The following is a 21,034-nucleotide window of genomic DNA, read 5'->3' as shown; positions in this document are numbered from 1 at the left end:
TTCAACAATGGAGAGATCATTTAGACAGGAAATAAATAAACTGTAGACTTGAACAACACTCCAGACTAAATGGATATAACAGACATATAGAGGATATTCCACTCGATAGTAGCATAATACACACTCTTTTCAAGTGCCCATGAAACATTCTCTAGGATGGATCATATGTTAGGCTACAAAACAAGCCTTAACAGACTTATTAGTTAGAATCATGTGAAGTATCTTTTACAAACACTACAGTACAAATCTACTACTCAATGGGAGAAAAATTGGAAAATTCCCAAATATGTAGAAATTACACATACCCCTGAGTAACTAATGGCTAAATGAAGAAATCAAAAGGCAAATTTTAAAATACTTTGAGACAGGGCACACCCCAGATGACCAAATAGGAACAGCTCCAGCCTCCAGCTCCCAGTGTGAGCAACACAGAAGATGGGTGATTTCTGCATTTTCAACTGAGGTACCAGGTTCATCTCACTGGAGCATGTCAGACAGTTGGTGCTGGTCCATGGGTGCAGCCCTACCAGTGAGAGCTGAAGCAGGGCGAGGCATCACCTCACCTGGGAAGTGCAAGGGGGAAGGGAATTCCTTTTCCTAGCCAAAGGAAATTGAGACACACAACATCTGGAAAATCGGGTAACTCCGACCCTAATACTGCACTTTACCAAGGGTCTTAGCAAACGGCACACAAGGAGATTATATCCCACACCTGGCCTGGAGGGTCCCACACCCACGGAGCCTCCCTCATTGCTACCACAGCAGTCTGAGATCTAACTGCAAGGTGGCAGAAAGGCTGGCGGAGGGGTGCCCGCCATTGCTGAGACTTAAGTAGGTAAACAAAGCCGCTGGGAAGCTCGAATTGGGTGGAATCCATCACAGCTCAAGGAGGCCGGCCTACTTCTGTAGACTCCACCTCTAGGGACAGGGCATAGCTAAACAAAAAGCAGCAGAAACCTCGGCAGAGGTAAATGCCCCTGTCTGACAGATTTAAAGAGAGCAGTGGATCTCCCAGCATGGAGGTTGAGATCTGAGAATAGACAGTCTGCCTGCTCAAGTGGGTCCCTGACCCCTGAGGAGCCTAACTGGGGCACATTCCCTACTAGGTGCAGACCAACACCTCACACCTCACATGGCTGGGTACACCTCTGAGACGAAGCTTCCAGAGCAAGAATCAGACAGCAACACTCACTGTTCAGCAATATTCTCTCTTCTGCAGCTTCCACTGCTGATACCCAGGCAAACAGGGTCTGCAATGGACCTCAAACAAACTCCAACAGACCTGCAGCTGAGGGTCCTGACTGTTAAAAGGAAAACTAACAAATAGAAAGGACACCCACGCCAAAACCCCATCAGTACGTCACCATCATCAAAGACCAAAGGCAGATAAAACCACAAAGATGGAGAAAAAGCAGTGCAGAAAAGCTGAAAATTCAAAAAATCAGAGTGCATCTTCCCCTCCAAAGGAACACAGCTCATCGCCAGCAACAGAACAAAGCTGGACTGAGAATGACTTTGATGAGTTGAGAGAAGAAGGCTTCAGTCGATCAAACTTCTCAGAGCTAAAGGAGGAACTACATAACCAGCACAAAGAAACTAAAAATCTTGAAAAAAGAATGTATGAAAGGATAACTAGAATAGTCAATGCAGAGAAGACCTTAAAAGAACTGATAGAGATGAAAACTGTAACACGAGAACTATGTGACAAATGCACAAGCTTCAGTAACCAACTCGATCAACTGGAAGAAAGAATATCAGCGATTGAAGATCAAAAGAATGAAATGAAGCAAGAAGAGACATGTAGAGAAAAAAAGAGTAAAAAGAAATGAACAAAGCCTCCAAGAAGTATGGGATTATGTGAAAAGACCAAATCTCTGTCTGACTGGTGTGCCTGAAAGTGACGGGGAAAATGAAACCAAGTTGGAAAACACTCCGCAGGATATCATCCAGGAGAACTTCCCCAACCTAGTAAGGCAGGCCAACATTCAAATTCAGGAAATACAGAGAATGCCACAAAGATCTTCCTCGAGAAGAGCAACTCCAAGACACATAATTGTCAGATTCACCAAAGTTGAAATGAAGGAAAAAATGTTAAGGGCAGCCAGAGAGAAACGTCTGGTTACCCACAAAGGGAAACGCATCAGACTAACAGCAGCTCTCTTGGCAGAAACTCTCCAAGCCAGAAGAGAGTGGGGGCCATATTCAACATTCTTAAATAAAAGAATTTTCAACCCAGAATTTCATATCCAGCCAAACTAAGTTTCATAAGTGGAGGAGAAATAAAATCCTTTACAGACAAGCAAAAGCTTAGAGATCTTGTCATCACCAGTCCTGCCCTACAAAAGATCCTGAAGGAAGCACTAAACATGGAAAGGAACAACAGGTACCAGCCATTGCAAAAACATGCCAAAATGTAAAGTCCATCATTGCTAGGAAGAAACTGCATCAACTAGTGAGCAAAATAACCAGCTAGTATCACAATGACAGAATCAAGTTCACATGTAACAATATTAACCTTAAATGTAAATGGACTAAATGGCCCAATTAAAAGGCACAGACTGGAAAATTGGATAAAGAGTCAAGACCCATCAGTTTGCTGTATTCAGGAGACCCATCTCACATGCAGAGACACACATAGGCTCAAAATAAAGGGATGGAGGAAGATCTACCAAGCAAATGGAGAACAACAAAAAGCAGGGGTTGCAATACTAGTCTCTGGCAAAACAGACTTTAAACCATCAAAGATCAAAAGAGACAAAGAAGGCCATTACATAATGGTAAAGGGATCAATTCATCACGAAAAGCTAACTATCCAAAATATATATGCACCCAATACAGGAGCACCCAGATTCATAAAGCAAGTCCTTAGAGCCTTACAAAGAGACTTAGACTCCCGTATAATAATAATGGGAGACTTCAACACCCCACTGTCAATATTAGACAGATCAATGAGACAGAAAGTTAACAAGAATATTCAGGAATTCAACTCAACTCTGCACCAAGTGGACCTAATAGACACCTACAGAACTCTCCACCCCAAATCAACAGAATATACCTTCTTCTCAGCACCACATTGCACTTATTCCAAAATTGACAACAAAGTTGGAAGTAAAGCACTCCTCAGCAAATGTAAAAGAACAGAAATTGTAACAAACTGCCTCTCAGACCACAGTGCAATCAAACTAGAACTCAGGACTAAGAAACTCAATCAAAACCACTCAACTACATGGAAATGAACAACATTCTCCTGAATGACTACTGGGTACATAACTAAATGAAGGCAGAAATAAAGATGTTCTTTGAAACCAATGAGAACAAAGATACAACATACCAGAATCTCTGGAACACATTTAAAGCAGTGTGTAGAGGGAAATTTATAGCACTAAATGCCCACAAGAGAAAGCGGAAAGATCTAAAATTGACACCCTAACATCACAATTAAAAGAACTAGAGAAGCAAGAGCAAACACATTCAAAACTAGTAGAAGGTAAGAAATAACTAAGATCAGAGCAGAACTGAAGGAGATAGAGACACAAAAAACCCTCCAAAAAACCATTGAATCCAGGAGCTGGTTTTTTGAAAAGATCAAGAAAATTGATAGACAGCTAGCAAGACTAATAAAGAAGAAAAGAGAGAAGAATCAAATAGATACAATAAAAAATGATAAAGGGGATATCATCACTAACCCCATAGAAATACAAACTACCATCAGAGAATACTATAAACACTTCTATGCAAATAAACTAGAAAACCTAGAGGAAATGGATAATTTCCTGGACACTTACACTCTCCCGAGACTAACCAGGAAGAAGCTGAATGCCTGAATAGACCAACAGCAGGCTCTGAAATTGAGGCAATAATTAATAGCCTACCAACCAAAAAAAGTCCAGGACCAGACAGATTCACAGCCGAATTCTACCAGAGGTACAAGGAGGAGTTGGTACCACTGCTTCTGAAACTATTCAAATCAATAGAAAAACAGGGAATCCTCCCTAACTCATTTTACGAGGCCAACATCATCCTGATACCAAAGCCTGGCAGAGACACAACAAAAAAGAATTTTAGACCAATATCCCTGATGAACATTGATGCAAAAATCCTGAATAAAATACTGGCAAACCAAATCCAGCAGCACATCAAAAAGCTTATCCACCAGGATCAAGTGGGCTTCATCCCTGGGATGCAAGGCTGGTTCAACATTCGCAAATCAATAAACATAATCCAGCATATAAACAGAACCAAAGACAAAAACTACATGATTATCTCAATAGATGCAGAAAAGGCTTTTGACAAAATTCAACAGCCCTTCATGTTAAAAACTCTCAATAAATTTGGTATTGATGGAACATATCTCAAAATAATAAGAGCTATTTACGACAAACCCACAGACAGTATCATACTGAATGGGAAAAACTGGAAGCATTCCCTTTGAAAACTGGCACAAGACAGGGATGCCCTCTCTCACCACTCCTATTCAACATAGTATTGGAAGTTCTGGCTAGGGCAATCAGGCAAGAGAAAGAAATCAAGGGTATTCAGTTAGGAAAAGAAGAAGTCAAATTGTCCCTGTTTGCAGATGACATGATTGTATATTTAGGAAACCCCATCATCTCAGCCCAAAATCTCCTTAAGCTGATAAGCAACTTCAGCAAAGTCTCAGGATACAAAATCAATGTGCAAAAATCACAAGCATTCTTATGCACAAGTAACAGACAAACAGAGAGCCAAATCATGAATGAACTCCAATTCACAATAGCTTCAAAGAGAATAAAATACCTAGGAATCCAACTTACAAGGGATGTGAAGGACCTCTTCAAGGAGAACTACAAACCACTGCTCAGTGAAATAAAAGAGGACACGAACGAATGGAAGAACATATCATGCTCATGGATAGGGAGAATCAATATTGTGAAAATGGCCATACAGCCCAAGATAATTTATAGATTCAATGCCATCCTCACTAAGCTACCAATGCCTTTCTTCACAGAATTGGAAAAAACTTCTTTAAAGTTCATATGGAACCAAAAAAGACCTCGCATTGCGAAGAAAATCCTAAGTCAAATGAACAAAGCTGGAGGCATCATGCTACCTGACTTCAAACTATACTACAATGCTACAGTAACCAAAACAGCATGGTACTGGTACCAAAACAGAGATCTAGACCAGTGGAACAGAACAGAGCCCTCAGAAATGATACCACACATCTACAGCCATCTGATCTTTGACAAACCTGAGAAAAAGAAGAAATGGGGAAAGGATTCCCTATTTAATAAATGGTGCTGGGAAAATTGGCTAGCCATAAGTAGAAAGCTGAAACTGGATCCGTTCCTTACTCCTTATACGAAAATTAATTCAAGATGGATTAGAGACTTAAATGTTAGACCTAAAACTATAAAAACCCTAGAAGAAAACCTAGGTAATACCATTCAGGACATAGGCATGGGCAAGGACTTTTGTCTAAAACACCAAAAGCAATGGCAACAAAAGACAAAATTGACAAATGGGATCTCATTAAACTAAAGAGCTTCTGCACAGCAAAAGAAACTACCATCAGAATGAACAGGCAACCTACAGAATGGGAGAAAATTTTTGCAATCTACTCATCTGACAGAGGGCTAATATCCAGAACCTATAAAGAACTCAAATTTACAAGAAAAAAACAAACAACCCCATCAAAAAGTGGGCACGGTATATGAACAGACAATTCTCAAAAGAAGACATTCATACAGCCAACAGACACATGAAAAAATGCTCATCATCACTCGCCATCAGAGAAATGCAAATGAAAACCACAATGAGATACCATCTCACACCAGTTAGAATGGCAATCATTAAAACATCAGGAAACAACAGGTGCTGGAGAGGATGTGGAGAAATAGGAACACTTTTACACTGTTTGTGGGACTGAAAACTAGTTCAACCATTGTGGAAAACAGTGTGGCGATTCCTCAAGGATCTAGAACTTGAATATCATTTTACCCAGCCATCCCATTACTGGGGATATACCCAAAGGATTATAAATCATGCTGCTATAAAGACACATGCACACGTATGTTTATTGCGGCACTATTCACACTAGCAAAGACTTGGAATCAACCCAAATATCCATTAGTGACAGACTGGATTAAGAAAATGTGGCACATATACACCATGGAATACTATGCAGCCATAAAAAAGGATGAGTTTGTGTCCTTTGTAGGGACATGGATGCAGCTGGAAACCATCATTCTCAGCAAACTATCACAAGAACAGAAAACCAAACACCGCATGTGCTCACTCATAGGTAGGAATTGAACACTGAGATCACTGGGACACAGGAAGGGGAATACCACACACTGGGTCCTATTGTGGGGATGGGGGAGTGGGTAGGGATAGCATTAGGAGATATACCTAATGTAAATGACAAGTTAATGGGTGCAGCACACCATCATGGCACATGTATACATATGTAACAAACCTGCACGTTGTGCACATGTACCCTAGAACTTAAATAAAAAAAATATATATATATATATATATTTTTGAGACAATTAAACTGAAAACACAACATACCAAAACATATGGAAAGCATCAAAAGCAGTTCTAAGAGTGAAATTTGTAGCATTAAATACCTACATGAAAAAAGAGGAAAGATGTCAGCTAAACAATCTAACATTACATACCAAGGAACCAGACAAAGAAGAACAAACTAGGTCTAAAGTTAGTAGAAAGAAGAAAATAATAAAGATCAGAGCAGAAATAAAATAAAGATAGGAAAAACAGAACAGGTCTATAAAAACTAAGAGTTGGTGTTTTAAAAAGATAAACAAAACTGACTACTATGAACAATTACACACCAAGAAATTGGATAATCAAAAGAACTAAATGGTATGTACATCCTGTCGAGATTAAATCACAAAGAAATAGAAAATCTAAACAGAATAAAAACCATTTAGAACATTGAGTCAGTAATAAACAAAAAATGTCTCCCATCAAAGAAAATCTCAGGGCAAGGCAAGAAATCTCCTCTAGTAAATTCTACCAAACATTTAAGAAAGAATTAATGGGCTAGAATTAACGTGCTGAGCACAGTGGCTCATGCCTGTATTCCCAGCACTTTGGGAGGCCGAGGCGGGCGGCTCACTTGAGGTCAGGATTTTGAGACCAGCCTGGCCAACATGATGAAACCCCGTTTCTACTTAAAATACAAAAATCATCCAGGTGTGGTAGTCCCAGCTACTTGGGAGGCTGAGGCAGGAGAATCACTTGAACCTGGGAAGAGGAGGTTGCAGTGAGCTGAGATCGCACCACTGCACTCCAGCCTGGGTGACAGAGCAAGCTTCTGTCTCAATCAATCAATCAATCAATCAATCAATATAACTAATGCCAATCCCTCTCAGACTCTTCCAAAAAATTCAAGAGGATAGAATGCTTCTAAACTCATTTCATAAACCCAACATTACCCCAATCCAAATCCAAACAAGAGCATTACAAGAAAGGAAAACTACAATATCCCTAATGAACATAGATGTGAAAATCCTCAAAAACAACACCAGCAAACCTAATTCAACACCACATTAAGAAAATTATTCACCATGATCAATTTGGACTTACCCCTGCAATCCAAGGATGGTCAACATACTCAAATCAAAAAATGTGATATGCCACATTAACAGAATAAAAAACGAAAACCACAGGATCATCTAAATAAATGCAGAAAAAGCATTTGACAATATTCACGTACTTTCATGACAAAACTCACAACAATCTAGGTACAGAAATGTACTTCAACACAATAAAGGCAATATATGACAAACCAACCGCTACCATCATTCTTAATGGTGAAAAGCTGAAAGCTTTTTCTCTGTGATCAGGAACAAGACTGATCTCATCTCTTCTGTTCAATATAATACTGGGATTTCTAGCCAGAGCAATTATGCAATAAAATGAAATAAAAGGCATTCAAATTGGAAAATAAGTTATATTATTTGCTTGCAATGGCATGATGTTATACATAGTAAATTCTAAAGACTCCACCAAAAAACTATTAGAACTGATTAACAAATTCAATTAAGTCTGAAAATATAAAATTAACATACAAAATTCAGTAATGTTTCTGTATACTACTGAACAGTGTGAAAAAGAAGTCAAGAAAAGAATCCCTTTTACAATTGATACAGAAAACAAAATGCCTAGGAAAAAATTTAATTAAGGAAGTGAAAAATCTGTACACTGAGAACTATAAAACATTAATAAAAGAAATTGAAGACATAAATAAGTGACAAAATATCCTGTGTCAATGGATTGCAAGAATTCACTATTGTTAGGATGTTTATACTACCCAAAGTGATCAACAAATTCAGTGTAATCCCTATCAAAATTCCAATGACTTTTTTTTAAACAGAAATAGAGAACACAATTCTAAAATTCATGTGGAACCACAAAAGATCCCAAATAGCCAAAGCAATCTTGAGCAAAAAGAACAAATCTAAAGGCATCATACTAACTTCAAAATATACTACAAAGCTATAGTAATCACAACAGCACAAAACTGGCATAAAAAACAGACACATAGACCAATAGAAGAGCATAAACAGACCAGAAATAAATCCATGCATTTATTGTCAATTGATTTTTGACAAAGATGCCAGGAACACACAATGAATAAAGGATAGTTTCTTCAATAAATTGTCTTGAGACAACTAGTTGGATATCCACATGTAAAGAATGAAATTAGACCCTCATCTCACACCAGATACAAACATTCACTCAAAATATATTAAAGACTTAAGCATCAGATCCAAAACTATAAAACTACTAGAAGAAAACAGGGGGGAAAGCTCTATGACAATCAAAAGAGTGAAGAGACAACCCACAAAATGGGAGAAAATATGTGCAAACCATATGTCTGATAAGGGATTAACATCCAAAATATATAAGGAACTCATGCAACTCAATAGCAAGGAAACAATCCAATGAAAAAAGAGGCAAAGGACCTGAATAGACATTTCTTGAATGAAGACATACAAATGGCCAAAAAGTATATCAAAAAATCTTCAGTGTCACTAATCATCAAGGAAACGCAATTTACAACCATAATGAGATTTCACCTTACATCTGTTAGACTGGCTGTTATCAAAAAGACAATAAATAACAAGTATTGGGGAGTATGTGGAGAAAAGAAATACATAGTTAATGGAAGTATAAATTACTATAGCCATATGGATTTATGAAAAACTTATAAAACTACCATATGCTCCAGCAATCCCACTTCTGGGCATATATCCAAGGGGAGAAAAATCAATCTCTCAAAGATATCTGCTCCCCTGTATTCATTGCAGCATTATTCATAATAGCCAAGATACAAAATCAACCTTAGTATCTATCAGTCAATGAAGGGATAAAGAAACTGTGACTATATACACAATAAAACACTACTATTAAGCCTTCAAAATCAAAAGGAAATTTGGTAATTTGTGACAATATGGATGTACCTGGAGGGCATAATATTAAGTAAAAGATGCCAGGCACAGAAAGTAAAATACAGCATGACCTCACTTATGTGTGGAATCTAAGAAAGTTGAACTTGTAAAAGTGGAGAGTAGAATTGTGCTTAACATGAGTTGTGGGGAGTTTTGAGGGGGGCTTTTGTAGTAGTTGGTCATAGAATACAAATTTCAGTTAAGAGGAGTAAGTTCAAGAGATCTTTTGTACAACACGGTGACTATAGTTAACACTGTATTATAGTCTTGTAAATCGCTAGTATAGATATTGTGTTCTCACCACAAAAAAATGTAAAGTATATGAAGTAACGCATGTTAATTAGCTCAATTTAGCATTCCACACGTGTATACACATTTTAAAACGTTATACACAACATATAAAATTTTTATTTTTCAATAAAAAAATAATGCAAAAATAAAATTTATAGGTAAGTATGAGACAAGAGTAAAAACCATCTATATCCTTACCCCAGAGAAATATCACTATTAACATTTTGGTGTACATACACAAATTAATTAAAAAATAAATAAAATTTCAAATCTTGTTTTATTACCTCTCTTTTTACTTATTAATCTATCTTTAGCAACTCTGATATTAAATATTATTATATAATAGTTAAACTGTATGTACATAATTCCATGGTGGGTTCATAATTCATTTAATTTAAAATTATTTTACCATCCACATGGAATTGATATAAATACAGGCAACAGAGAAAGGTATAGAAAAAGTGGCCTTACATGAAGAGATATCAGCTAAAATTCCCCAGAGATCCATATTAAACCAATTTGATGAGAAGAAAAATCACACAACAATTAAGAAGTCAGCCTCTGGAGCCTTACTGTCTGGTTTAAATCTAAACCTACCACTTACATTAAACAAATTACTTGACCCATCTGTTTCTCCATCTCTCAAATTGTACAATGAGGATGATAAAAGTGTCTATCTCAAGGACTACTGTGAGGATTAAATGAGTTAATTATGAGTGTCTAACATATAGTATGTACTCTGTAAATGTTAGCCTTTTTTTTAACCAATGACCTAAAGAAGATAGTAAACTATTAAATATTCAGTTCTACAGGTGACATAAATCAATGAAAGTACACATCAGAATGCAATGAAAAAACAAGATGATGGAGATACATCACAAGATACTTTTGTGAGTGTATAGGACAGAAAGCATATAATGTGGAAGGTAACTTTAATGTGTGATGGATAAATTAGAAGATAAAATCGATTTTATTTGTAAGTTGATAGTGTGCAAGCAAATAGTTATAGTCCAGGAAAGAAAACTAGGCTAGCTTTTAAACCGATAAAACCTTTTCAAATATATTCTTATTTAATTGTCCTCATAAACCTGTGAGTTCTATTTGCCACCTTTGGATTTTGGAAGTGTTAAATGATTTAGGTAAGATTACACAGTAAGTGAGTTGATGCTATTGGGACCAGAATTTATAGATTTTAAACACAAATTTTGTGCTGCACTATACTGTCTTTCATTTTATACTCTTGTTATAAGACAAACACTGTGATATTTGAGGAAGTAGGCAAATCTGTATGTTGGACAAAATTTACTTCTGGAGTTGGCAAACTATAGCCAATGGGTCAAATCTGGCCTGCCTCCTGTTTTTGTAAAGTTTTACTGGAACTCATTGGACAAAATTTACTTCTAGAGTTGGCAAACTATAGCCATTGGATCAAATCTGGCCTGCCCCTTGTTTTTGAGAAGTTTTATTGGAACTCAGCCATGCCTATTCATCTATATGTTGTTTATGGTTATTTCCATGTTACAACAGAATTAAGTGGTTACAACAGAGGCCACATAGCCCACGGAGCAAAAACTATTTCTAATCTGGCCCTTTACAGAACAAGTTTGCCAACACCTGATCTACCTGACTGAAAATAAAGTAAAAAACATTCTTCAACTTATGGAACAAAGCACAAAAGCAAGATCTGTGGCTTAAAATGTGTACATGACCACAAATCCTAAAGATGTTCACTACTGTTTGCTCATAACCAAAAAACTGAGATAACAAGGCAGAACAAATAATCAGAAGACTGAGATTACAAGGCAGAACAAATAATCAGAAGACTGAGATTACAAGGCAGAACAAATAAAAATGGAGATATGAGATGTACACAGATAATAAAGCATGATGTTAACAAATATTCCAATTAGAGGGCAGGACAGCTTGAAAACAGCAATACAGTTATTCTGAGAAACAAACTTATTTACACCATTATTTAATCCATGTGAATATTATTAATGACATGACATGATTCTTTGGGAACTAAGACTTAGGAGTGAATATAATCTTTGATTTCTATATATTATGTATAAAGTCTCTTTCTCTTCGAGGACAAACATCACTCATTCTTCAGTGGGAACAAAATAGACCCTCCATATGGGCAATGAAGGTCTGTGAGAATACAAAGTGATGCACAGCAGAAAGTCTCTTCTTATGAGGACTGCCTACTGTGGACTTTCAATAGTCACTTGGAAATTCTGTGTTTTAATAAAGCCACTTAAGTAGTTTTTCTAAAACCCATAAATTGACCGAACACTCTCCTTATCGCAATCTTCATTTCCCTGTTCCTGAATGTGTAGATGATTGGATTCAGAAAAGGAGTGAAAATTGCATCAAATATGGCTAGAAATTTATCCTGATGTGTTGAAGGAGAGGGCCATACATAGAAAAAAATCAGCGGTCCAAAGAATAAAACCACAACAGTAATATGAGCTGACAGAGTAGAGAGAGCCTTGGATGAGCCTCCTGAGCAGTGTTTCTGAAGAGTGACCAGAATGAAGATGTAAGAGAGGATGAGCAAGAAGAAAGCACTCAAGGAAATGAACCCACTATTAGCAGTAACCATGAACTCCAGTTTATAGGTATTTGTGCAAGCAAGTTTGATGAGCTGAGGTATGTCACAGTAAAAGCTGTCCAACACATTAGGGCCACAGAAGGGCAAGTTTACTACAAAAGCCAATTGGACCAATGAGTGAATGAGACCAATGGCCCAGGCAGCCACTAGAATCAAAATGCACATTCTTGGATTCATGATGGTCAGGTAGTGAAGGGGCTTACATATGGCAACATATCTGTCAAAGGCCATGGCTATGAGCAGCACCATCTCAGTGCCCCCAACAGCATGGCTAAAGAAGATCTGAGCTACACAGCCCCCAAAGGAAATGACTTTCTGTTTCCTGAAAATATCACAGATCATCTTGGGTGCCGCAATGGAGCAAAATATCAGGTCAATGATGGAGAGGTTGGCCAGCAAAATATACAAGGGGGAGTGCAAGTAAGGGTCAGAGGTTATGGTGACCACTACAATGAGGTTTGCCATCACACCGGACACATAGAAAAGACAAGAAAAGCAAAAAAGAAAAATCTGAATCTCCCAAGAATTGGAGAGTCCCAGCAACACAAATTCAGACACCACAGAGTGCTTGTCCCTGTTCATTTGATAAGTTCACTCTCATTTACCTAAAGAGAAAAAAAAATGAGAAAATTCTAATTAATAGTATTATATTAACAGCCTCTATGAAAAAGTATATAACCATGAAAGTCAAATATTACCTGAGCACCTCATGGATAACAAATGACATTCTTTTGGCCACTACTGCTGCAGTTACATGTGACAGCAACTAAGCTGCCACATGAGCTTGCTAATTTAAGGGACGGTAAAGTAGTCTGGTAGATTGGTACCCGTGTTTACCTGAGGAAACCACAAAGAAAGAGCATTTGATGTTAAACTGCTATATCAGTAAAATCAATATTCACCACCTTTTCCCTGGAGAAGTAATAAGTAATGATGTATACTAGACAGACAAAAAGGGCTATTCTGTGACATAGACTTTTAAGATCTTGTGACTCAGATTTCTTTGTTCAAGCCGGAAATTTTCTTTCCCTATTTTACACTTCTCAAAATATTATTTATTCTTTAATATCCAGATCAAATAGCACCTGATTTATCAAGCCTTCCTTAGGACCCACCAATATATCCCAATTTAGTTTCTATACCCGTTGGTCACATGTCTATTCCCCTATATGATTATAAACTGCTCGAGGATATAAATCATCACTCCTTTAATTTTTTATTTCCATAGTTTGCCCATACAATGTCTTGCAAATACTAGGTGATTAAAAAAGTTTTTGAATAAATAAATGATTAGGCTGAAGTAGTTCTTACCTAATAATTTCTTGTATTATGAACCAGGAACTAAGCACTAGGAATACAGCCAACAACAAAATAGGTAAAAGTCCCTGTCCTCATAGATTTACATTTTGACAGGAAGAGTCAGACAATCAAATAAATAAATAAAGATATACAGGGTGTCCGATAATAATTTCACTGTCGATAATGAGTAAGCAAGGAAGAAGTATAAGGCACTAAGGGGAGTGCTATTATAAAACAGGATTGACAATAACATTCTTGCTGATGAGTTGACTGAGCAGAAATCTAAAAAGATGAATGAACAAGTCATGAGGGTGTTTGGGGAAAGAGTGTTTCAGGCAGAAATAACAGCAAGAGCAAAAGCTCTGAGGTGTAAACTCATTAGGCATGTGCAAAGAACTACAAGGAGGTCCGAAAGGCTGAACCTGAGTGTGCAAGGAGGGTGGAGTAGATGAGGTTTGAGAGGTAACAGGTGCACAGATCACGTAGGTCCTTATGAGCCATTGTAAGTACTTTGGTCATTACTCTGAATGAGATAAGAAGCAACTAGATTTTGAATAGAGAAACAACAAAATCTAGCTTACATTATCAAACGGTTACTCTGTTGCATTGTGAATATGTTTCAGAGTCTCAAGGATAGAAGCAGAGAGATTGGCTAGAAACACATTTTTTATCACCAGCAGAAATCCAAGAGATAATGTTGGCTTAGATCAGGGTGGTAGAAGTAGAGCCAATGAGGGGTAGTAGATTCTGGAGACATTGAGATGATACAAGGTGAAATTTCCAGGCTATAGATAACCCTGACCTTTTGGAGACTTTAAAACACTGCACCTTATTAGAGAGTTTTCATATAAAAATACATGAGTTCTCAAATCTGTAAAAACACAAACAATGCTGGTAAACATATATTTAGTCACCAAATCTAATAAGGACTCTAGAATAAGGAAACATTTGGAGCTTTAAGAAGGGAGTCTGAGGCAAATAAAAGGTGTAATTTCTTCATATCCACAGGTTCTGCATCTTCAGATTTAATCAGCTTCAGATCAGTCATATTTGGGAAAAATAAAGTAAAATGAAAAATAACAAAAAGTAAAAATATGTACCTACTCTGTAACCATAATTTTTTTATTTAAAAAAAAGAAGAAAACAATACAGTATAACAACTAAATGCATAGCATTTACATTGTATTAGATATTATAAGCAACCTAGAGATTAAAGTATGAAGAAGAATATATTTAGGTTATATGTAAATACTATGCCATTTTATGTGAGGAACTTGTGCATCCAAGGATTTTGTTATCCAAGGGCGGGGGCGGGGGAGAGTGGCGGTCCTGGAATAAATTCCCCACAGATACTAACGGTAAACTATAACCTGTTACAAAGCAAGTAGAAAGCTATGAAACTCAATACCACAAGTAATTATATAGGCTGAAAATGTTGTTATAACCAAGTAGGAATTTTTAAGTGAAAAGAACAAAATATTCTCTATTTACTCTGCCATATTCTCTAAATGAGAATTTAAATTGGCCATTTCTCCTTTTAAATAACTGTTTTGGTTTTCAGACCAATTACACTGAACTCTTTGAACCTGTTTTCCTAAGTAAGGCTGTTTCTGAAACCAAGAAAGCAAGGATAATCTTTTCTTTGGTCACTTAAGCTCCACATTATCAGGAGTTTTTAAGAGCTAACACATCGACTTCTCTATACGATAGGATGAAACCACCAGCACAAAAAACATCTAAGATGCAAATAAACAGAAAAATACTAGATTAATAGAAAGATGAGGTTCTACTTTTAGCCAGGAAAATCTCTTCAGGATAATAATGTCATATCCAGTTAGATTTAATGTAGTATCATTTAACTATTGCTAACCATTTTTGTGTGAGACATATACCCTTAAAAGTCTGGCTTGAAACACTACTAATATAGAAGTAGTCAACTTCAATTAAATGTGATAAAATATATGTTTAAAAAAAAACAGAAATATAGGCAAACAGAAAAGAAAAAAATCATTTTACTGAGTTGATCACAAATTCCAGTTCTTATCCTGTTCTATATACTGGCACATTTTCAATAATTTGGCATTTAATAAAAACTTTTTATGAAGAGCATTTCTATTAAATATCCTCTGACAGTTACTTCAACAGAGACTGCATGGATGAAAAAACGGCAATAAAGTATGTTTAGCTATTTAGATGAATTTACATGAAAGCTATCACATGGAATAACTAAAGTTGCTGTAGGGCAAAACAATTAAACCATGAATAATTTCCTCAAATATAAGTTCTTTCGTGATTAAGAAATACTTTACAGAAGTATGTTAGTAACGATCAGAGGTGGGGAGTACAGACGTAATATATCCAGAATATATCTCCAATGTGCATATTTCTTGTAGGACATACCACAATACAGAGAAATTATGTCATTTTTAGTCTCTCTCATTAATCCAGTGGTTCTCACCCAGGGCATTTTACCTCCCAGGGGACATTTAGCAACATCTGAAAACATTTTTAGTTTTCCCAGTGAGGGATAATGGGGGGAAGAATACTACTGGCATCTAGTGTGTATAAACCAGGGATACAACTAAATATCCTACACTGCACAGGATAGACCCCACAGCAAACACTGACCAGCCCCAAATGTCAATGGTGCCAAAGTAGAAAACCCCTGCTTTGACTATGAGCTTCTTGATGTAAAATTCAATTTTTATATCAATTTATTCCTCATCACCATTCCCATAACATGGTGTGGCTCTAATTAGTGTTTGGTGTGGCAGTGGATGAGTAAGTGGATGAGTAGCTGGATGGGAGGATGGATGGATTGAGGGAGGGAAGAATGATGAAAGATTAATAGATGAATAGACAGTCAGAAAGGAAGCTTAAATGCAACTCAAAAGAAGAAAGGTCTCTAAACAATTGCAAACTAGTTATTGCTAGGGACACTGGAAGTCTATAGTGACAACACTTTACAAAAAATGAAAGAATTCATCATCTTTAAATAAAAAACTTGGCTATATACCTAATGTATCCCATGATTTGATAGATAAAATCAGAATTTTTCTAGATGCACAAGCAATAAATCTGAGAAATATGTACTAATGTCCCAAGGGTTCAGATAATAAGAAATAACAAGTCTTTCATAGTTTTGTGTAGATTATTTTTTCTGATCTCTTTCTGGAAGCAGCAGCAGGTGTTTAAGCAAATGGAGTTTCAAGAGAAAAAAAAACACAAGTTTACAATATCTGATATTGTCCAAATGTAATGAGCCTGAATGTGATACAAATGATGGAGAAATTGGACAAGGAAACAGGAAAAAAATGAATTTTAGAAATGAGCCAGATAGCCTAAAAATGGAAAGGAAGTAAAGCAAATAATTTTATATCACAAGATATTAAAGTGTATTTAACTTGTGTCTTCAAAGTCTCAAAGGCAAAAGTTGCTCCTGGTGGAATACACAAGGCTAGAGAAAGGAATCCCACTGCCCCTGAAGGGTGTTCAGTGCTCTCTGAGCCATTCTTTGCTCTCAGTAAACTAATCATGCTGCTATAAAGACACATGCACACGTATGTTTATTGTGGCACTATTCACAATAGCAAAGACTCGGAACCAGCCCAAATGTCCATCAATGACAGACTGGATTAAGAAACTGTGGCACGTATACACCATGGAATACTATGCAGCCATACAAAAGGATGAGTTCATGTCTTTTATAGGGACATGGATGCAACTGAAAACCATCACTCTCAGCAAACTATTGCAAGAACAGAAAACCAAACACCACATGTTCTCACTCATAGGTGGGGCTTGAACAATGAGAACACTTGGACACAGGAAGGGGAACATCACACACCGGGGCCTGTCGTGGGGTGGGGGGAGGGGGACGGATAGCATTAGGAGATATGCCTAATGTAAATGACGAGTTAATGGGTGCAGTACACCAACATGACACATGTATACATATGTAACAAACCTGCACGTTGTGCACATGTACCTTAGAACATAAAGTATAATAATAATAAAAAAAGAAATGCTAAAGAAAGCTCTCCAAGCTGAAGGAAAATGATACCAGATGGAAATTTGGATCCTCAGAAAAGAATGAAGGGCACCAAACATAATAAACCTGTAGATAAATGCAAAATACTATATTTTTGCATACTTCCTATTAATTTTCTTATAAACTTTGCTTCTCTTTAAAACATATTTCTAAGTTTGTCTAACATAAATAACAACTAGACTATAAAGGATAGGAGAGAGTGTGGGTTTGTAAGATTGTAAGAGTTCTGTATTTTACAATAAATACTGCATTGTTAACTAAAAAACAAACAAACAAAAAAACTGAGCTTGTTCTAAAATAATACTTTCAATCTTTGGTTCTCCAGGACTTTCCTCCACCATGCTTTTTTTTTTTTTTTAAATTCAGGACTATTAAAGTTATAGACCATGACTTTTTAATATTTGCTCTCCAAACATCATCGTTTGCTTTGTGTATTTATATGAATTTAGTCAGTCTCCCAGAGGAAATTCTTAGCCATGTTAAAATTTATAGTTGAATAAAATAGAGAAAATTAGTATCCTACTAATAACATCATAGAAATAAAGCATTGAGGGAGAATTTCTGTCCAGTCCAGTCCACATCAGTGGCATGTCTAAATTATCTAAGACATACTACTTAAGAATTCGATATTTCTGGTTTTTGGCCATTCTTATGCTTTATCGTTTCAACAGCCGAAAACTTCTTCGCTGCTCCCAGCTGAACTTTCTGGTTATTTGTTTTAAGCCTATGTTCACTTGTCTGTTTCTCTTTAAAATAAAAATACAGGTGTCCTTTATATCCTCTCATACAAATTATTACCATGCTTGAATTAAGTAATCAAACCAAATTACTCCTTCCTTTCACCTTTCCCCTTATGGTCAATTTTCATGTCCCCGGATTCCTGGATTCCCAAAATTTGTTATTTTACCTTAAATGTATCTACCTCTATTTTACATTGTAATGGCCAAAACTAGAGAGGAAAAAGAAAAACAACTAAACATCCAACAAACATACTATCATAGCAGAATAATTTATGCCCCCATTAATGCCATTGTAACAGTTTTTCTTCTTTGCAGTTGAAAATGGTATTAAGTGTGTAGTAAGGCATGCAGATAAGGGCAGGTGGGCTCTCAGAAAGACAGTTTACCAGTCAATTCTTCTCCAAATTCTGTGTATGTCATTTAATTTTGGTCCCAAGAAATGCCACAGAACTTGAGTCTCTAGTAGACTTCTTTTTTTTTTTTTTAACTTTTCTGCAAAGACAGAGGTGAAACAGAGCAAGTGGTCTTCACTTTTAACTTCTATAGGTTATTAATTTCCCTTCATGCCTATCAAACAGGTTAATAAGATTTTTCAATAATAAATCATTTTCTAAGTCACCATTTGAACTCCCAAATCTCTTGCCTCTGCTAAAGACACTGCATTGTGTTGAGTCCAACTCTCCTTCATAGCTTTCCTTTTACTGTGGATACCCATGATACATTTCTACTACCGGGTAAAAATCAAAGTCAGTTATTTGCCTCTCTTCATGATCTGTAGCCTCTTATGTATGCCCTAATGTGATCTGTTCCTTCTTCCCTACGTTATAACCTACCTAACCACAACCAAAATCTTATTTGATAAATGCAAACAGAGATTCTGCCACTATACTCTTTTGCTGAAACTAAATTTCATACATCAATTTAAATTTTTTTCCTGCTGTTATCTTGACTTTCCATCTTTCCACTTACCTGTTCCTAGACCACATGATCTTCAGGTAATAAGAATCAGGTAACTGAGCTTCTGCCACTTCTATTACATAAAAAGTTGAGAGAATCACAAAAGATAGTTAATTAACAGCACTGAAGGATACTGACTGGGTGCTGTTGCAGAAACCTGGATTTGCCGGCTTTGTTCATGTGGCCAGGGGATTTGTCCCTGAAACCTGATTGGCTTGATAAGAACCACCAAAAGAAAAGTCTTGTAATGAGTCATTGGAGAGGAAACAAAACTGAGACTGGATATTTTAAGAGCCTCAGCCTTGGAGATTTTATCTGCTAATTCAGACTTGCTCATTGGTGGTTTAAAATTAGGAAGGGGGGAGGAGCAAAATGGCTGAATAGGAGTCTCCACCGATCACCACTCCCTACGCGCGCGCACACACACACACACACACACACACAAACAGGAACACCAAGTTTGACAACTATTTACACAAAAGGAGTAGCTTCATAGGAACCAAAGATCAGGTAAGCACTCGTAGTGCCTGTTGTTGACTTCATATCACTAAAAGAGGTACTGAAGAGGATAGAAAATGTCTTGAATTCAGTCTTGAGTTGTGATGCCACTGCTCCCCTACCACCGACAGCACTGTGTGGTGGAAATAATCTGTACACTTGAAAGAGGGATAGCAGAGCAATTGTGAGGCTTTGCATCACAATTTAACTCAGTGCTGCCCCGTTACCACAGAAAGCAGAACAGAGCTGATCTCAGCTAACACTCACCACGGAGGGCGTGTTTAAATCAGCACTAGCCAGAGGGAATCACCCATCCCTGCGGTGGGAGGATGAGTTCCAGCTAGCCTCACCACCCAGGGCTGAAGGGCTGTGGGGCCCCATATAAACTTGAAAGGCAGTCTAGGACACAAAGACTGCAATTCCTAGGCAAGTCCTAGTGCTGAGTTTGGCTCAGAGCCAGCTGAATGAGTAGGTTGGGGGCACGTGACCTCTGAGACTCCGGCTGGGGTTGCTAAGGGAGTGCTTACATTATCCCTTCCCCAATCCCGGGCAGAACAGTACACCTCTCCAAAAGAGACCTTTTCCTTCTGTTTGATGAGAGGAGAGAGAAGAGTAAAGACGATTTGTCTTGCATCTTAGATACCAGTTCAGCCATAGTAGGATAGGACACAATGGTCAGGGTCATCTGGCCTTAACTCTCGAACATTTCTAGACATACCTTGGGCCAGAAAGGAACCCACTGCCTTGAAGGGAAGAACCCAGTCCAAGCAGGATCCATAACCTACTGATTAAAGAGCCCTTCGGCCCAGAAGCGGCAGCAGCAATACCCCAGTAGTACGCTGCAGGCCTTGGGTGAGACTCAGAGATGTGCTGGCTTCAGGTGTGAACTGGCACATTCCCAGCTGTGGTGGCTATGAGGAGAGATTCTTCTGCTTAAGAAAAGTACAGGAAAAAGTAAAGGGACTTTGTCTTGCACCTCAGTTATCAGCTCAGTCACAGAAGGGTAAAGCACCAAGCAGACTTTCGGGGTCCTCAATTCCAGGCCTTGGCTCTGGGATGGCATTTCTGGACTTACTCTGGGCCAGAGGGGAGCCCACTGTCCTGAAGGGTGAGTCCCAGGCCT

The 21,034-nt window shown here is 37.4% G+C and overlaps 1 protein-coding gene across 1 annotated transcript; it reads right to left on the bottom strand.

Annotated features, from left to right (window-relative positions):
• Positions 1-12,009: 12,009 nt before the first annotated feature.
• LOC696393 (olfactory receptor 4F15-like) lies at positions 12,010-12,948 on the bottom strand. Its single transcript, XM_001086416.2, has one exon. It carries the CDS (start codon positions 12,946-12,948, stop codon positions 12,010-12,012), a length of 939 nt encoding a protein of 312 aa, XP_001086416.2.
• Between the last annotated feature and the right edge of the window lie 8,086 nt (positions 12,949-21,034).

This window comes from Macaca mulatta, chromosome 7, assembly GCF_049350105.2.
Source record: "Macaca mulatta isolate MMU2019108-1 chromosome 7, T2T-MMU8v2.0, whole genome shotgun sequence".
In the NCBI taxonomy this organism is placed as follows: Eukaryota; Metazoa; Chordata; class Mammalia; order Primates; family Cercopithecidae; genus Macaca; species Macaca mulatta.
Note: the sequence above shows the minus strand (reverse complement) of the source record. Positions and strands in the feature narration are given on the sequence as shown.